The 20,176-nt window shown below is 45.2% G+C and overlaps 1 protein-coding gene across 1 annotated transcript; it reads right to left on the bottom strand.

The window, feature by feature from the left end:
- Nucleotides 1-2,422: 2,422 nt before the first annotated feature.
- cybb (cytochrome b-245, beta polypeptide (chronic granulomatous disease)) lies at nt 2,423-19,092 on the bottom strand. Its single transcript, XM_080758285.1, has 13 exons — nt 18,983-19,092; nt 17,467-17,559; nt 14,838-14,948; nt 13,022-13,106; nt 12,595-12,746; nt 11,372-11,553; nt 9,815-9,953; nt 8,739-8,831; nt 8,083-8,342; nt 6,777-6,939; nt 4,948-5,094; nt 3,825-3,949; nt 2,423-2,663 (listed from the first exon to the last, which is right to left on the bottom strand). The coding sequence occupies exons 1-13, from the start codon at nt 19,022-19,024 to the stop codon at nt 2,546-2,548; spliced, it is 1,710 nt and encodes a 569-aa protein (XP_080614411.1). The 5' UTR covers nt 19,025-19,092; the 3' UTR covers nt 2,423-2,545.
- Between the last annotated feature and the right edge of the window lie 1,084 nt (nt 19,093-20,176).

The following is a 20,176-nucleotide window of genomic DNA, read 5'->3' as shown; positions in this document are numbered from 1 at the left end:
TGTGGCCCCCACCTAGCTTCTTAATTTTGATCTCAAAGTGCACCAGATTGAAGCATTTTCATGGCAATGCGCCCCAGCGCCCCACCGGGGGCACATAATATTATGTTGCTTGGGGCCACTAAAGGCCTAGAACCGGCACTGCTTGTGATTATGTCATCTGTAACGTATAAATAAATACAAATTGTTACTGCAACCATCCTTTAATATATAAATAAAAGCAGTCCCATATCTCATGGGACTTCCCTTTGACGTTGTTCCTCCTGGCAATTGAGTATTCAAAGGATGGACCGTTTCAGTCATAAGTCTGTGATCTAGCTCACTAGTTCTTTCTTGACTTGATGACTAGGAGTAGCTCACCCAAAAATATGACTTATTCGCTATCGGGTATATACAGTTATACACTCAGATTCTTATGTTTTTTTTGTCAAATTCCTGGGCCAATAATTTGACTGTCAGTAAATTAACTTACCGTAAGTTACTTTATATATATACCACTGGCGATAATAACAACGACTAACACTATCTCCATGAATTCCATGAAATTGATATACGTATAAAATATGTCCCTTTTTTTTGGGTGAACTGCTTCTTTTAACAGACAGGACATGGCAACGCAGCAACATGTGAAATACAGGAAGAGTTGTTTTGAAACCAACAGTTTCTAACGTTGAGGAAACAAAAAGAGAAGAAGAAGAAGAGGACGATGTTGTAAATACTGGAGGTAATTTCTTTATCCAATTGAGAAAGAAAGCAGGAAACACGGGACCTTTTGTGAAACGACGTTTAGAACACGTCTGTGCTCTTAATCCATTTTGGGCAGGAACCCCTTTTGTTATGCTTTTAGCTATTGGAAAAATAGCAGATCTACAAGCTCATAGCGCGCCACCAAGTGGTGCGCTACGAGCTTGTATAGGTCTGCTATTTATGAAAAATCGAAGAACGACTTTTCAGAAAACTGTCATTTTCAAACAGACATTTTTTTAATCTGATCTCAGGTCAAAATGGGTTAATTTAACCATTAAGTGAAGTTGGGGGGGCCGCATGTGGCCCCTGTATGTACGTTTAGAACACATCTGTGCTCTTAATTTAACCATTAAGTGAAGGTGGGGGCCGCATGTGGCCCCATGTATGTACGTTTAGAACACATCTGTGCTGTTACTTTAACCATTACGTGAAGGTGGGGGCCGCATGTGGCCCCTGTATGTACGTTTAGAACACATCTGTGCTGTTACTTTAACCATTACGTGAAGGTGGGGGCTGCATGTGGCCCCTGTATGTACGTTTAGAACACATCTGTGCTCTTAATTTAACCATTAAGTGAAGGTGGGGGCCGCATGTGGCCCCATGTATGTACGTTTAGAACACATCTGTGCTGTTAATTTAACCATTACGTGAAGGTGGGGGCTGCATGTGGCCCCTGTATGTACGTTTAGAACACATCTGTGCTGTTACTTTAACCATTACGTGAAGGTGGGGGCTGCATGTGGCCCCATGTATGTACGTTTAGAACACATCTGTGCTGTTAATTTAACCATTAAGTGAAGGTGGGGGCCGCATGTGGCCCCTGTATGTACGTTTAGAACACATCTGTGCTGTTAATTTAACCATTAAGTGAAGGTGGGGGCCGCATGTGGCCCCTGGGCCCCCAGTTGCCCATGTATGTGGACTACTGTACAGTACAGTATGTACAGTATGTGCTAGAATAGCAACCCCCCGCGGGGTACTGTCTTGTCTTGTTTCCCGTCACAGGAGTTCAAAACCCCACTGAGCTGCCCCACTGATTGGTAGGAGGTGAAGGATTGGGGTCGGTGTTGGTTGTTGCTGATCCTGGGACAGTTCTTATGGGTCGGTGTTGGTTGTTGCTGATCCTGGGACAGTTCTTATGGGTCGGTGTTGGTTGTTGCTGCAGCAGCAGCAGATCCTGGGACAGTTCTTTTGGGTCGGTGTTGGTTGTTGCTGATCCTGGGACAGTTCTTAATGGCTCGGTGTTGGTTGTTGCAGCAGCAGCAGCAGATCCTGGGACAGTTCTTATGCTCGGTGTTGGTTGTGGCTGCAGCAGCAGCAGATCCTGGGACAGTTCTTATGCTCGGTGTTGGTGGTTGCTGCAGCAGCAGCAGATCCTGGGACAGTTCTTATGGCTCGGTGTTGGTTGTTGCAGCAGCAGCAGCAGATCCTGGGACAGTTCTTATGGGTCGGTGTTGGTTGTTGCTGATCCTGGGACAGTTCTTATGGCTCGGTGTTGGTTGTTGCAGCAGCAGCAGCTGATCCTGGGACAGTTCTTATGGGTCGGTGTTGGTTGTTGCAGCAGCAGCAGCAGATCCTGGGACAGTTCTTATGGTCGGTGTTGGTTGTTGCTGCAGCAGCAGCAGATCCCGGGACAGTTCTTATGGCTCGGTGTTGGTTGTTGCTGATCCTGGGACAGTTCTTATGGGTCGGTGTTGGTTGTTGCTGCAGCAGCAGTAGATCCTGGGACAGTTATTATGGGTCGGTGTTGGTTGTTGCTGCAGCAGCAGTAGATCCTGGGACAGTTCTTCTCTGGTGTCTGTTAGAAGTTCTCCTTGTTGAAGATGAAGGAGGAGCCTCCTTCGTTGTGATTGACGCACTGCTTCGACAGGGCGTTGCCTATCGCCGCCGCGCCACACAGGAACACGCCCACTTTGGTACTGAGGACACATGAGTAGAAATATTATCATTATCATACTTATATATATATATATATATATATATATTAACCCATTTTATAAAAATAGCAGACCTACAAGCTCATAGCGCGCCACTCGGTGGCGCGCTATGAGCTTGTAGATCTGCTATTTTTGAAAAATCGAAGAACGACTGACATTAGAAACATAGCTTTTTCAGAAAACTGTCAGGATGTAGAAGAACATTTTTAGAATCTGATCTCAGGTCAGAATGGGATATAATTATAGTGGAACTTTCCCTTCATTATTATGATTTATTTGTTTACTTCAATTGTTAAATTGTCTACATTTTCCCATAAGGACAGAGACATACTGACAATTTCGTCGACAAATAAAAACTAGACTAAAATGTTAGGAAGGGACTAGTGGACAAGAGATCCAGTATGAGTAATTTTACTGAAAATATTTTCAGCAAGTGTAAAAACACTCATTACGACGGCATCAAGACCTGCCAAAATTAAATTTTAGTCGACTAAATCAACTGTAGATTTAGTCGACTAAAATCTTATGACATTTAGTCGACTAAAACTAGACTAACACTAAGACATTTCCAGGTGACTAAAATGTGACTAAAACTAAGTGAAGTTTCAGTCCAAAGACTATTGACTAAAACTAAATGAAGTTTCAGTCCAAAGACTATTGACTAAAACTAAATGAAGTTTCAGTCCAAAGACTATTGACTAAAACTAAATGAAGTTTCAGTCCAAAGACTATGACTAAAACTAAATGAAGTTTCAGTCCAAAGACTATTGACTAAAACTAAATGAAGTTTCAGTCCAAAGACTATTGACTAAAACTAAATGAAGTTTCAGTCCAAAGACTATTGACTAAAACTAAATGAAGTTTCAGTCCAAAGACTATTGACTAAAACTAAATGAAGTTTCAGTCCAAAGACTATTGACTAAAACTAAATGAAGTTTCAGTCCAAAGACTATTGACTAAAACTAAATGAAGTTTCAGTCCAAAGACTATTGACTAAAACTAAATGAAGTTTCAGTCCAAAGACTATTGACTAAAACTAAATGAAGTTTCAGTCCAAAGACTATTGACTAAAACTAAAATAGAAGTTTTCTGCCAAAAACGACAGTGTCGCGTTGTGACCATGGAGGCGGCGTTGAGGCTCACCCCGGGTGCTTCATGGCGATGCAGCCGAACTCGTTGTCCCAGTTGGGCTTCCCGTAGAGCGTCTTCTGCTTCAGGCCCGTGATGGGGTCGTTCTCCGCCTCGTGGTGGACCCAGAAGTGTGCGGCCTGGAAGAACAGACACGGACACGTTATTGATCCAGTGAATGCTTTGCTAACGGCGTTAAATGTGTGTGTGTGTGTGTGTTAGGACCGGGACTAATTTCGATTAATTTCGATTAATTAACTACAGAAAAACTAATGGCGATTAACTACAGATAAATTAATCGCACCTTTCTTTTCACCGCGGAACGTTTCTCACTGGGCGCTTTTCTATAGTACTGAAAACTGGAAATAATAAAAAGTCACCCCATTTTGTGTTGCCTAGAACTGGAGGTCTGACAAAAAACAGTAACAATATGAAGTAAGTACAGCTTTGTGATGTCACTGAGATGTACTTGTTACCGTTACTAATTGTTTTTCAGACCTCCAGTTCTAGGCAACACAGAATGGGGTGACTTTCTATTATTATTTCCACAACAGGTATATTAATGACAGTAAGATGTTGAAAATGAGTGGTATCCTGTAGTCACTATTCATTGATTCACTGGGATGCCATAAAACATTTAAAAAAAAAGGTTTCTCGCTGTTCTCAGGTTGAATATTGATATGCGATTCAAATGCGATTAATCTAGATTAATTAACTACAAAGCCTCTGATTAATTAGATTTTTTTTTTAATCGAGTCCCAGCTCTAGTGCGCGCGCGTGTGTGTGTGTGTGTGTGTGTGTGTGTGCGTGTGTGTGTGTGTGTGTGTGTGTGTCTAAGAATAGCTGGCATGACAAAAAGCAAAGCCAAACATCTTGCCAAATACTGAGCTCTGTTTGGGCTGTTATAATTATAGGCAGTTTGTCTGTGTGGAGGAGAAGGAGGAGCCATGATGTGTATCCTTAAGTGAACATGAACTGGCAACCCCGTTATATTTGTTTCCTTGTAAAATGTATTGTAATTTGTGGATTCAAATGAAGAAATCGAAGTGTGTGTGTGTGTGTGTGTGCGTGTGTGTGTGTGCGTGTGTGTGTGTGTGTGTGTGTGTGCGTGCGTGTGTGTGTGTGTGTGTGTGCGTACCTCGGCCTCCTTCCAGCGGGTCAGGTAGATGTTGTAGTTCAGGAAGTCGGTCACTCCCTTCTCCGCCATCTGGTTCTCCAGCGACTGCAGCAGGTCGGCGAACCACTCGAACGCCTCCGTCTCCGGACACAGCCAATAGAAATAGATCTGATGAAAAGGACCCGGCCAATTAGAAATGGATCTAATGAAATGACACAGCCAATAGAAGTAGATCTATGCACCCATTGGGTGTAAGCATGCAGACTTTCGCGTCTCTAAAACGTGAGCCCCAGGCGTCTCTTCCAGGTGTTTTAAACGGCTGGTTGATGCATTTCCACGCTATAGTGCGCGGCTTCAACTTGTAGCGTGGGCAAAGCGTTTCCGCTCTTCCCCTTAAAGTGAATGTGAGTGGAGTGGTTGTGACTTGAAGCTACTTGACGCGTTGTGTGTGTGTGTGTGTGTGTGTGTGTGTGTGTGTGTGGTTACACCATAGACTGTAAAAAATATGGACAAAGCGTTCCGTGGGTCTAACATGATCATAAAATGAAGCCTGTCAGTCCTTGCACTGGAAGTCGCCATCTTTCTAGATCCGTTTGGGCCCAGCTGGCCATTGGCTGGCCCAGACAACGAGGCGGGACTTCCCCCCTTCTTCTTTGTTGGTTTATATTTTGACTCGAGTGGGTGGGGGATTATAAATGGGACCATCATTTTCCAAAAAGAATATTATGACATTAGAAATGAGACTTTAAACTAGTGACTGGAAGCAAAAAGTATTCATGACCATGTTTATTAAGGTAATACAGTCTAGGTGAAGTTGGGCCCAAATACATGGACTTCTATGGGGCTATGGGTTTTTTTGAGCCCAGTGACAGCGCCACAACAGGCCATTATATGAACTTTCATTTCCTTAGTGGCTTCACAAAATATCTGTCTGACTGCCCCCCTGGGTTACACTCAATAGAGTGTCGCAGTCCCTCCCCCTTTCAGAACAACGAGTGGCCCAGGAAATAAATCCCAATGCATTTTTCCCATAGGCATTTCAATACGTATTTATTAGTATTTAAAGACCTTTTAAGCGTCGTACGAAGCCAACTCTTGTCGTGACAAATCATGACAACACACACAATCTTTCGGGCCAAACAAAGCATTAGAAAGTAGAAAAAAACGGCAGGTTATACAACACTTTTTTTGTTGTTTTTCTTCTTTGTAATTATTTGTTTGGTCCAAAATATTGTGTGTGTTGTCATGATTTGTCACGACAAGAGTTGGCTTCGTACGACGCTTAAAAGGTCTTTAAATAAATACGTTTTGAAATGCCTATGGGAAAAAATGCATTGGGATTCATTTCATTTCATTTCCACTCGTTGTTCTGAAAGGGGGAGGGACTGCGACGCTCAACAGAGAGCATGGCAGTGTGCCAGAGAACCTTCTGTAGCCTCTCTCACCTTCTTGGTGAAGACCTCCTGGTTGCTCTGGGTGCGTTTGTACCACTCACCTTCTTGGTGAAGACCTCCTGGTTGCTCTGGGTGCGTTTGTACCACTCACCTTCTTGGTGAAGACCTCCTGGTTGCTCTGGGTGCGTTTACTTTGTACCACTCACCTTCTTGGTGAAGACCTCCTGGTTGCTCTGGGTGCGTTTGTACCACTCACCTTCTTGGTGAAGACCTCCTGGTTGCTCTGGGTGCGTTTGTACCACTCACCTTCTTGGTGAAGACCTCCTGGTTGCTCTGGGTGCGTTTGTACCACTCACCTTCTTGGTGAAGACCTCCTGGTTGCTCTGGGTGCGTTTGTACCACTCACCTTCTTGGTGAAGACCTCCTGGTTGCTCTGGGTGCGTTTGTACCACTCACCTTCTTGGTGAAGACCTCCTGGTTGCTCTGGGTGCGTTTGTACCACAGCGACTTGAGTATGGAGGCGAAGGGCGTGACCCCAATGCCGGAGCCCACCAGCATCACCACCTCGTAGCGGAACACGTCCTCGCTGGCCGTCCCGAACGGGCCGTCTATGGCTACCCTGAACACACAGGAGGAGAGAGACAGAGAGATATAAGTTATGGCTACCCTGAACACACAGGAGGAGAGAGACAGAGAGATATAAGTTATGGCTACCCTGAACACACAGGAGGAGAGAGACAGAAACACACAGGAGGAGACAGACAGAGAGATATAAGTTATGGCTACCCTGAACACACAGGAGGAGAGAGACAGAGATTATATAAGTTATGGCTACCCTGAACACACAGGAGGAGAGAGACAGAGAGATATAAGTTATGGCTACCCTGAACACACAGGAGGAGAGAGACAGAGATTATATAAGTTATGGCTACTCTGAACACACAGGAGGAGAGAGACAGAAACACACAGGAGGAGAGAGACAGAGAGATATAAATTATGGCTACCCTGAACACACAGGAGGAGAGAGACAGAGATTATATAAGTTATGGCTACCCTGAACACACAGGAGGAGAGAGACAGAGATTATATAAATTATGGCTACCCTGAACACACAGGAGGAGAGAGACAGAGATTATATAAGTTATGGCTACCCTGAACACACAGGAGGAGAGAGACAGAGATTATATAAGTTATGGCTATTGGCTACCCTGAACACACAGGAGGAGAGAGACAGAGATTATATAAGTTATGGCTACCCTGAACACACAGGAGGAGAGAGACAGAGAGATATAAGTTATGGCTACCCTGAACACACAGGAGGAGAGAGACAGAGAGATATAAGTTATGGCTACCCTGAACACACAGGAGGAGAGAGACAGAGAGATATAAGTTATGGCTACCCTGAACACACAGGAGGAGAGAGACAGAAACACACAGGAGGAGAGAGACAGAGATATATATATATATATTTAAATTGTTCCCAATCCGAACGGGCCGTCGATCGCGATACCCTGAACATACAGGACACACCCCTTTCTTTTCCTTTTCTTCTATATATAAATTGAGGAGTTGTACAAGTTGTGAGCGCTCACTTTGTGCGTAGTTGGGTTGGCCAAGTCATAGACCGTGAGATATGCCAAGTCATAGACCGTGAGATATGCCAAGTCATAGACCGTGAGATATGCCAAGTAGTTTCCAGGCCTTCTAGTCTGGACTCTTGTAGCATTACCTGGGCAGTTTCCAGGCCTCCAGGGTCTCTTACCTGGGCAGTTTCCAGGCCTCCAGCCCCTCTTTCTTGTCTCCTCCACAGGCCTCGTACAGAGCCTGCGTCCAGTCGCCCGCCAGGCGGATGTGGATGCTGAAGTTCTCGTCTTCGGGGCAGGAGGACAGCGTGAACGGGTGCCACTCCAGGTGAGAGACGGCCGGACACTTGATGAAGACGTACTGGCCCACCTCCGACTGGAAGCCCTTCTTCTTCATCTGCAGCTCCAGGACCTTGGTCTTGGACGGGTGGACCACCACCTGGGAGGGGAGGAGAGGGGAGGGGATGGAGGAGGAGGAGGAGGGGAGAGGAGGAGAGGAGGAGGAGGAGGAGGAGGAGGAGGAGGAGGAGGAGGAGGAGGAGGAGGAGGAGGAGAGAGGAGAGGAGAGGAGAGGAGAGGAGAGGAGAGGAGAGGATAGGGGGTTAGCTTCCCGTTTCTATTTTCAATTCCATTTTTTAATACAGTAAGTACAGTAACACACCTTAGTGATAACAACCTTCTGAACAGAGCATTAACATACAGTACATACAGTAACATACCTTAGTGATAACAACCTTCTGAACAGAGCATTAACATACAGTACATACAGTAACATACCTTAGTGATAACAACCTTCTGAACAGAGCATTAACATACAGTACATACAGTAACATACCTTAGTGATAACAACCTTCTGAACAGAGCGATAGAAACGGACCAGGCGCTCGGTCACGTAGATGGCCATCGGCCCGATCACCCACTTCCACGTCTAGGACGAGACAAACACACATTGTTGTTAGAACCAACATTTAAGAACTGTAGCTCCAACAGTCATTCGTCAAAGGACCTCTGACCTCTGACCTTTAGGTCTCGCAATGATCTCCCAATCTCCAACGTTTTTTTGAAGTCCCATGTATTAATTATCAATAGAATTGTCATTATCTAATATTATATTTTGATATGGTCTTATTATATAAGATGTATTATCAATGGAATTCCTAGCACGGCACAACATCTGCCGCCTGGAGAAATATACATGACAGTTTATGACACCCTTTTCGGGAGTGAGACTCTGTTGCCCAATTATATGATTGTAGATAGATAGGATTGCTAAAGTAGATTTATTATTAATTTTATAATAAGACACTGGTTGGTACAGTATAGTCAGGTGCTCAGCCACAGGAAGGACTGTAGTCACACTAAGGTCTCACTCTGAGGAAGCTGTTGCACAAACGCCTTAGCCAAGTCATGAATAACTGAGCCCTTTTGTCTTGCTGTCGACACTTCCCGCCGCGGGCCATAGTGTGGTAAAACCCGTTGTGAAAACAAAAGCAATGGTTGAGTCTACGAGCTCGTAGCGCGCCACCGAGTGGCGCCACGCTATGAGCTTGTAGGTCTGCTATTTTTGAAAAATCGAAGAACGACTGACATAGAAAACATAGCTTTTTCAGAAAACTGTCAGGATGTAGAAGACATTTTTCAGAATCTGATCTCAGGTCATATAGCTCACCCCTGGGGGGGTTAGGGTTAGAATCTGATCTCAGGTCAGTCAGCTCACCCCTGGGGGGGGGTTAGGGTTATAATCTGATCTCAGGTCAGTCAGTTCACCCCTGGGGGGGTTAGGGTTATAATCTGATCTCAGGTCATATAGCTCACCCCTGGGGGATTAGAATCTGATCTCAGGTCAGTTAGCTCACCCCTGGGGGGTTAGGGTTAGGGTTAGGGTTAGAATCTGATCTCAGGTCAGCTCACCCCTGGGGGATTCCCGGCGAAGCTGGGCACGGGGCAGTCGGTTCCGTTGTCCCCCCACTCCAGGAAGCGCTCAGAGCAGTTATCGGGCCGGTGGAGGTCCTGGTCCAGCTCAGACTGCGGCTGTCCTCGCACGATCCTCCTGCCACCAGGAACACACGAGGAGGAGGAGGAGGATGTTGTGATGATTAGACAAGCAGGAGTACTTGGGCAGGCAAAGCGTTAAAGGGACACTTCACCCTTTTTGCAAAAATAATAATATGTTAATGACGTTTAAAAGCTTTAGATCACTTTCCTGGGGGTATTTGTGTGTGTAATATGTGGTTTTAGATATTTTAGATTGGCAAATCTAAATCTCCAGGCAAAGCGTTTAACAGCCGAGAGACAGAGCTGCGAGGTCCCCAGATGATTGACTTTCATGTGCAACACTGTCTTCACACTAGACTAGACTGTGAACAAACCACCATACAGTATAAGTAGGGTATCTGCACATTTCTAAAGTTGCAATTTATGACTTTTGTAAGACCTTTTTATTAACAAATTGTCAAAGATAAATATCAATTGCGAAAATAGCCTATATCGACAAGCTCAACACTGCTTGTGAGCTTGCAAGTTCGGCACAATATTTATCCGTGCAACCGAGTCAAACTAAATTAAATGCCTACAATTCCAAGTGCTTGTCAGGGTGGGTGGGTGGGTGGGTCCCCCAGTTCAAAGATATTATTTTCTTTGGGGGGAGAGGGTCGTTGATTCTTGATGACTCTTTTTATGCATTTAATGTATTACCTTACCTTATGTGTTGTTCTTGCTTACTGTAAATCGCTCTGGATTATAATTGTAAATTAGGATGGCTGAATGAGGGGGGTAAATTTGACATTTGACTAAAACGACATCCACAACACTGCCCCCCATAGCGCGCCACCAGAGTGGTGCGCTATGCGAGCTTGTAGATCTGCTATTTTTGAAAAATCGTAAAAATGTGCCGCAAATCTTTGAATAATATATTCTTTCAAAGTGAATGTTTTTAACTCCGGTCTAAATGGGTCAACACCAGTGGGAGATAGACGGACCCCCCCTTACCCTTAGGATTGATTTTAAAATTATTTTACTTGTCTATAAAGCTCTCAATGGTCTCGCACCTTCCTACCTACATGACTGCCTGCCTAAATATGTCCCAAACCGCCCCCTAAGGTCTTCCACTGCTGGCCTGCTCGCTTTGCCCAAAAAAATGGCAACTAAAAAATACGGGGAAGCAGCTTTTTGCTTCTACGGGCCGTCGGCATGGAACAAGCTCCCACTGTACCTTCGTCAGGCAGCCTCTGTAGACATTTTTAAAGCTCAGCTCAAGACCCACTTCTACAACATTGCTTTTAATTGATCTTTTATTTTTTTATTTTTGTTATTCATGTCCTCACTGTATTGCATTACTGCTTGTTTTTTAATGTTGTTGCCTTGCTTTTCTTTTATTCTCCATTGTTCTGTAAAGCACTTTGAGCTGCATTTCATGTCATGAAAGGTGCTATACAAATAAAGTTTAATTATTATTATTATTATTATTACCCGTAGCCGTGGAACACCAGCGCGATGAAGAAGACGACGAAGAGGTGGTGCGTGTACCAGAAGACCTCGAAGTAGGAGCGTCGGATCACCTCCATGGACGAGGTGATGATGAGGATGAGCGCCAGGGTGATGGCCACGCCCGTCACCCCCGCCACGGTGGTGAACAGCACGAAGGTGGGGGTCTGAGGGGCCACGCCCAGGAGGAGGAAGGATGACGTGAGTACAGGGGTCTTCAGATAGATTATTATTATTATTACTGGGGTCTTTCAACTAGATTAGGCCCCGGGGGCCACAGGGGTCTTCAACTAGATTAGGCCCCGGGGGCCACAGGGGTCTTTCAACTAGATTAGGCCCCGGGGGCCACAGGGGTCTTCAACTAGATTAGGCCCCGGGGGCCACAGGGGTCTTCAACTAGATTAGGCCCCGGGGGCCACAGGGGTCTTCAACTAGATTAGGCCCCGGGGGCCACAGGGGTCTTTCAACTAGATTAGGCCCCGGGGGCCACAGGGGTCTTTCAACTAGATTAGGCCCCGGGGGCCACAGGGGTCTTCAACTAGATTAGGCCCCGGGGGCCACTGGGGTCTTCAACTAGATTAGGCCCCGGGGGCCACTGGGGTCTTCAACTAGATTAGGCCGGGGGCCACACAACTGTACAATGATTGTGTGTTGATTCTCAAAATGCATTTTGTGCTCAAACGAAGCGAAGATTTATTTTTTAGTAAAATAAAAAAAAAAAAAAAAAGATAAACACAGTCAACAGCAAAACTGCGATAACAACAATAAGAAACAAGCAACAGAAAACAATACATGAAAATATGTACAGGCAGAACAAGACAGACAAGATATATCGCTATATTAGACCAAAATATTTGCGATATAGGTGTGTTTTAAGCAGCTTTTTAAAAGTGTTGACTGACTCTGCATTTTTTTTAAAGTTCATAGGTAACTCGTTCCAGAGTGTAGGTGCTATAGCTGAAGGCTCCGTCACCTTTAGTTCTCATCTTAGTCCAGAGTGTAGGTGCTATAGCTGAAGGCTCCGTCACCTTTAGTTCTCATCTTAGTAGCAGGGACGATGAGAAGGCCTTTATCAGAAGACCTAAGTTGTCTTGTATAATAAACCCTGGGGTGGAGTACGGTAGCTCTGTCAAATATAATGGACCCAGCCCAAAGAGGGATTTATAAGTCATTCATAAATAAAAAATGTTAAAAAAAAAAGTACTCACGGTGTCGTTGGTCCTGATGACGTTGAGGAAGGTCTCGTTGGGGAGGTCGCCGATCTGCGACAGGACGAAGGGCAGCGTGCTCGTGTTCCTCCGGTCCAGCTGAGCCTCCATGTAATACTCGAAGTTGAACAGGTGGGCTACGATATGGACCGCTGTGGGGGGGGGACAGGGGGACAGGTTACAATTTACAATTTAGCAGACTGCCTCAATCACACCCAACCAGATCAGTGGCCTTGTGGTTAGAGGGTTTGCCCTGCAGGGGACTGGGTGGCTGGGGTTCAAAGTACCCCCCGGCCGGGTCATAAAATGGGACCCAGTGCCTCCCTGCTTGACACTCAGCATCAAGGGTTGGATTGGGGGGTAAGTAAGTCCCTGCGACATGCATGGTGACATGGTGACATGGTGACATGGTGACATGAAATCTCACCTGTCTGCAGGGCGATCATGTAGGCCACCAGTTTGTGGAACGCCAGGTTCTTGTCGAGTTGGCGAGTGACTGTACGCCCGAAACACTGAGAAAGAGGACAGGGAATGTGCGGTGAGTTCTCCATTAAATGGAGTGCTGAAAACAGCAGATCTACAAGCTCACAACGCATATAACCAGGAGGTTACCTGGATGGTGCCTCGTATCAGGGAGAGGAGGTTACCTGGATGGTGCCTCGTATCAGGGAGAGGAGGTTACCTGGATGGTGCCTCGTATCAGGGAGAGGAGGTTACCTGGATGGTGCCTCGTATCAGGGAGAGGAGGTTACCTGGATGGTGCCTCGTATCGGGGAGAGGAGGTTACCTGGATGGTGCCTCGTATCGGGGAGAGGAGGTTACCTGGATGGTGCCTCGTATCAGGGAGAGGAGGTTACCTGGATGGTGCCTCGTATCGGGGAGAGGAGGTTACCTGGATGGTGCCTCGTATCAGGGAGAGGAGGTTACCTGGATGGTGCCTCGTATCAGGGAGAGGAGGTTACCTGGATGGTGCCTCGTATCAGGGAGAAGAGGAGGTTACCTGGATGGTGCCTCGTATCAGGGAGAAGAGGAGGTTACCTGGATGGTGCCTCGTATCGGGGAGAGGAGGTTACCTGGATGGTGCCTCGTATCAGGGAGAAGAGGAGGTTACCTGGATGGTGCCTCGTATCGGGGAGAGGAGGTTACCTGGATGGTGCCTCGTATCAGGGAGAGGAGGTTACCTGGATGGTGCCTCGTATCAGGGAGAGGAGGTTACCTGGATGGTGCCTCGTATCAGGGAGAGGAGGTTACCTGGATGGTGCCTCGTATCGGGGAGAGGAGGTTACCTGGATGGTGCCTCGTATCAGGGAGAAGAGGAGGTTACCTGGATGGTGCCTCGTATCGGGGAGAGGAGGTTACCTGGATGGTGCCTCGTATCAGGGAGAGGAGGTTACCTGGATGGTGCCTCGTATCAGGGAGAGGAGGTTACCTGGATGGTGCCTCGTATCAGGGAGAGGAGGTTACCTGGATGGTGCCTCGTATCAGGGAGAAGAGGAGGTTACCTGGATGGTGCCTCGTATCAGGGAGAGGAGGTTACCTGGATGGTGCCTCGTATCAGGGAGAGGAGGTTACCTGGATGGTGCCTCGTATCAGGGAGAGGAGGTTACCTGGATGGTGCCTCGTATCGGGGAGAGGAGGTTACCTGGATGGTGCCTCGTATCAGGGAGAGGAGGTTACCTGGATGGTGCCTCGTATCAGGGAGAGGAGGTTACCTGGATGGTGCCTCGTATCAGGGAGAGGAGGTTACCTGGATGGTGCCTCGTATCAGGGAGAAGAGGAGGTTACCTGGATGGTGCCTCGTATCAGGGAGAGGAGGTTACCTGGATGGTGCCTCGTATCAGGGAGAGGAGGTTACCTGGATGGTGCCTCGTATCAGGGAGAGGAGGTTACCTGGATGGTGCCTCGTATCAGGGAGAGGAGGTTACCTGGATGGTGCCTCGTATCAGGGAGAGGAGGTTACCTGGATGGTGCCTCGTATCGGGGAGAGGAGGTTACCTGGATGGTGCCTCGTATCGGGGAGAGGAGGTTACCTGGATGGTGCCTCGTATCGGGGAGAGGAGGTTACCTGGATGGTGCCTCGTATCGGGGAGAGGAGGTTACCTGGATGGTGCCTCGTATCGGGGAGAGGAGGTTACCTGGATGGTGCCTCGTATCAGGGAGAGGAGGTTACCTGGATGGTGCCTCGTATCAGGGAGAGGAGGTTACCTGGATGGTGCCTCGTATCAGGGAGAAGAGGAGGTTACCTGGATGGTGCCTCGTATCAGGGAGAGGAGGTTCCGGCAGACGGGCAACAGGATCAGCATGCAGTTGAAGTTAAGGACGGCGGCGGGGGCTCTGGCCCACGGCAACGCTTGCTGGAAACAGAGAGAGAGAGAGAGAGAGAGAGATAGTGTTACGTGATAATGGCGGCATTTGATTTACAGACCGAAATGATCAGTGGAGTGAAAAGTATAGTCACATTTTTGGGGGGGCCTACTGTATGCCCAGCTTTGTGTGTTTGTCTAAATAATAGCAGTGATTTTTATTGGCTGCAGAGCACGGAATTGAGATGATTTTGATTGGCTGAGCAAAGTACGTATAGAGGGTATACCAGTAAGATTTTTTAAGTTTTTTTTTTTTTTAAGTTAAGTTATTTTTCTTAGCCATAACCATATAAGGAGTCCCCAAAGCAGCTATACGTCCAAATATGGAGTGTGTTGCATCAATCACAAACAAATCACTCAGCTCCATATATGGGCACAAAGGGGGGACACACGCACGGACAGACATGATCGCAATTATGCGCACGCTTGCCCAAACTATAGTCGCAACTCCTTGCAACAAAACCGTTTTAATTTGGTCAACCGCACCAATGCAACTCCTTGAAGATAATGGTTGCATGTTGCAAGGAGTTGCATGGCCAACCATTTGTGCGTGGTTTGGGGGTCTCCACCCCAGAAGACAGTAAAGTGACAATTTAACAAACTATACAAACTAAACATTGACCAAATTGTCAAAAGAAAGACTTAGCCTGTGAAAATAAAATAGCCTTGTGAATATTTATCTGTGGAACCGAGTCGCTGGCTTTCAGTAAAGCAACGACCCGCTGCCTCTCAAAACGGGTGGTTCACAGGGCCGCTGAAATATAAAATATATAATAATATATAATAATATCAGGGCCGCTGAGTGATATCCAAAGAGCGCTTCCAACACTTTGAAAGATAATTATCAGAATGTATTGACAGAAAGTATATCCATACGGTGGATTCTTATGAAACAAACACTTTGCAGATAATTAAAGCTATTCGTACAGCTGCAATGTTGGTGAGTTTGACGTTGTTTAACCCATTCTGACCTGAGATCAGATTCATACGAGGTTTCCACTGGACACACACTGGTCTGATTAACCCATTCTGACCTGAGATCAGATTCTAAAAATGTCAGTCGTTCTTCGATTTTTCAAAAATAGCAGACCTACAAGCTCGTAGCGCGCCACTCGGTGGCGCGCTACGAGCTTGTAGATCTGCTATTTTTCAATAGCTAAAGCATAACATCATGCCAACACCAAAATGGGTTCCCGTTCAGAATGGGTTAAAGGGATAGTTCAGATTCTTTTTAACTTAAGTTGTATGAAATAGTTGCCATTAATATAGTGGTTGCAACTGTATTAATTGATTGCCCGATTGAGTCCCGTGGTGGGAGTTCTGCTCTGGTTTTGGTGAAATATGAAGTAGTTCCGGTCATTTTGTGGGGAGGGCACTGGGGGGGGCCACGCAGTAAAAGTAAATTAATCCACCAAACTAACGTCATTTGTATTGTTGACCCCTTTCTAAAATATTAGCGCGACTTTCATTCAACTTTGACCCCTCCATCAAATTTTTTGGGCGTAGTGATATGGACACAAAAAACATGGTTCTGATGTGTGATAGAGGGGTAAAAAAAGAACGAAAGTTGCACTAATATTTTAGAAATAGGTCAACAATACAAATGACGTTCTTCGTTTTGTGGATTAATTTACCTTTACTGCGTGGCCCCCCCAGTGCCCCCCCGCCCCCCCACAAAATGACCGGAACTACTTAATATTTCACCAGAACCAGAGCAGAACTCCCACCACGGGACTCGGGCAATCAATGAATACAGTTGCAACCACTATATTATTAATGGCAAGTATTTCATACAGCTTAAGTTAAAAAAAATCTGAACTATCCCTTTAATACAATCAGAGAGGACTCTTCTGTTTGGATGAATGGGCTGCCTGTCAATGGGAAGTTGCACCTACTGTACGTTACTGTAGTGTAACCTTTTGCAGAAGTGAAACTGCCTCCGTTTGTTCATGAAAAATGAATAAAATGTAATAAACTGCCACCGTTTCACTTCTGCTCAGGGCCGGTCACCTGCAGACTGCAGCGCGCGCCACAGTGGCATTCCCCCAGTCTGTCATGAACACAGATGTTAACCTCAAATAGCCAAATGACATCCCCTACGACAGACCTACAGTATACTTCCCTATCTTTAATCTCCCCAGCCGGTAGGAGATGGAGATATACCCCCATTAACCCATTCTGACCGGGCACCCATTTTGGTGTTAGCATCATGTTATGCTTTAGCTATTGAAAAATAGCAGATCTACAAGCTCATATCGCGCCACCGAGTGGCGCGATACGAGCTTGTAGGTCTGCTATTTTTGAAAAATTCGAAGAACGACTGACATTTTTAGAATCTGATCTCAGGTCAGAATGGGTTAATCAGACCAGTGTGTGTCCAGTGGAAACCTCGTATGAATCTGATCTCAGGTCAGAATGGGTTAAGAGAGCCCTACTGTAGGACACAGACTTATCCACTGCCTACAGTATAGGTTATCTGTAACCCGAGGCATGAAAAAGACAGACTTACCCCCAGAAGTACCCTGGTGTAGAACCATCTGGGCGTCAGGAAGTTGAGGTAGAATTGGACAAACAGGTATGTGTTGATCGCCATCCATACGAACTGTAACGACACACATTTACAGATCAGTCTGGAGAGCAGTATAAAACACAGTGGGTCTTATCTCAAAGGTTTCTGTCCCAGTATGGAACTCTTTCAGACGGACAGGGCACCCCTGAATTACTGAAGTTATTTTATACTAGCATCTTTTGTCATATTAACCCATTCAGGCCTGACGTCAAAATAAAAAATAAAAAATAAAAGTTTTCTAAATCATGACCATTTTCGGAAAGATTTGAGGCACATTTTAACGATTTTTCAAAAATAGCAGATCTACAAGCTCGGCCACTCGGTGGCGCGCTATGAGCTTGTAGATCTGGAGCTTGTAGGTCTGCTATTTTTGAAAAATCGAAACATGACTTTTTCAAAAAACTGTCAGGATGTAGAAGACATTTTTAGAATCTGATCTCAGGTCAGAATGACTTAAATTGTCTTAACTTACTTAAACTTTATATATGTGTGTGTATGTATACAGTACATTTTCCCATAAGGACAGAGACATACTGTATATACAGTATGTGTGACCTACAAGCTACGAGCTTGTAGATCTGCTATTTATGAAAAATCGAAGAACGACTGACATAGCTTTTTCAGGAAACTGTCAGGATGTAGAAGAACATTTTTAGAATCTGATCTCAGGTCAGAATGGATTAATAAGTATATACAGTATAGAGGGTCTACGTGGTTAGGCTGAAGTGACATTGAAGATTCATTCCAAATATTATTATCAAAGTATTCTGAGGCACGCCCATGGATGGACTTGCGTCAGGGCACCCACTTTGAGACGCCCTGCCCTAGAAGGTTATGCAGAGAAACATAGATACTGTATACAGTCTGCATGGAAAATATGAAGTTCTCCCAACACAACGAATGTTAACGGTCCATTAACGGACGTCGTCGATTCAAATACTACTTCCAACATCTTTTACTCCCAATGTTCTGTTATCTCATTCAGTGATTATACTTAGGCTACTTTGCACAAATGTAATTCACGACACGAGTACAGACACAAAAGATATATATTGAGTGTAGCTGAAAGAGTCAACGTTAAATCCGAAAGCTAAAACATGGAATTCACCCCAGCAGATATTCAAATGCATCCTACGGTATAATACAACATATATATATATATATATATAATATATATAATATATATATATATATATATATATATATATATATATATATAATACTACAGCAGATATTCAAATGCATCCTACGGTATAATACAACATATATATATATATATATAATATATATAATATATATATATATATATATAATACTACAGCAGATATTCAAATGCATCCTACGGTATAATACAACATATACATATATATATAAATATATAATATATATATATATATATATATATAATACTACAGCAGATATTCAAATGCATCCTACGGTATATAATTATACTCACAATGACAAAGATGGACAGTCCCTCGTTTGCAGCGAAGCCCATGGTGACTGCGTCTGTTTGAAGGTGCGTCTGGTCTGGTCTGACCGTGTGTGTGTGAGTGAGAGAGAGGGTGTGTGTGTGTGTGTGAGGGTGTGTGTGTGTGTGTGTGTGTGTGTGTGTGTGTGTGTGTGTGAGGGTGTGTGTGTGTTCTAGTAGGCTACAGCAGATGATAACAGGAGGAAGTTCTAGGAGAGAGAGCGTGCTGGCCGACACACTCTGAGGCAAGATCAGGTGGTGTCGTCACTACCTTTACATATCCTTGCTAAGGTAGCAAATAAGGAAGTGCGTTTTATTTATTTGTTTCTCAGAAGGAACTATAAGGCCCTGTCAAGACGTGACGCTAATTACTGTAAGGCTCATGTTTCCGATTGTTCACCAATATGAATGCCATACAGTATTTTAGATTAGATTAGATTAGATCGTCATTATTATCCACAAGGGAACGTTGCTTTGCTCAGGTCAATGAGAGCCTATTATTTCTGGTGAATGGCGGTGCCTATAGTGCTTTAGTCCGGGGACCCCCGCAGGGGTCCTTGAGGGAGTTCCAGGGGGTCCCCGGCTAAATGATAGTTTGGAACCAAAGGGACCCCTTATGGGTCTGTACCAAATGGACCCGTTACAGTGTTAAATTAACGTTGATTTTACAATATAAATTTGATAGAAATGCCATTAAATGGGGGGTCTGTAAGTCAAACTGAGGGTCCTGGAGAATCACTGCTAGAGCCGTAAAAATCTTCTCTTATGGCATGTCTTTTCAAATGGGGGTCCGCGGCGGGCTAATTAGTGTCAATTTGGGGGTCCTAAATGGTGGTCACTGCATTTGAAGACAGTGTGTGGTTGTTTTCCGTGTTCATTTTTGGGGGAACCGTACCCTCTCCTACGCACCTGTCGCCTGTAGGGGGCACCGTAACCCTCTCCTACGCACCTGTCGCTTGTAGGTGTGCAAAAGCTTTGCTTTTCATTAATTTGGGGGTCCTGACATGAAATGGTAATTAATTAACCCTATATTCTGAGGGGAACATTAGCTACTTGAACCCTATATTCTGAGGGGAACATTAGCTACTTGAACCCTATATTCTGAGGGGAACATTAGCTACTTGAACCCTATATTCTGAGGGGAACATTAGCTACTTGAACCCTATATTCTGAGGGGAA

The sequence above is a fragment of the Protomyctophum bolini genome (assembly GCF_963924005.1).
Source record: "Protomyctophum bolini genome assembly, chromosome: 24".
Taxonomy (NCBI): Eukaryota; Metazoa; Chordata; class Actinopteri; order Myctophiformes; family Myctophidae; genus Protomyctophum; species Protomyctophum bolini.
Note: the sequence above shows the minus strand (reverse complement) of the source record. Positions and strands in the feature narration are given on the sequence as shown.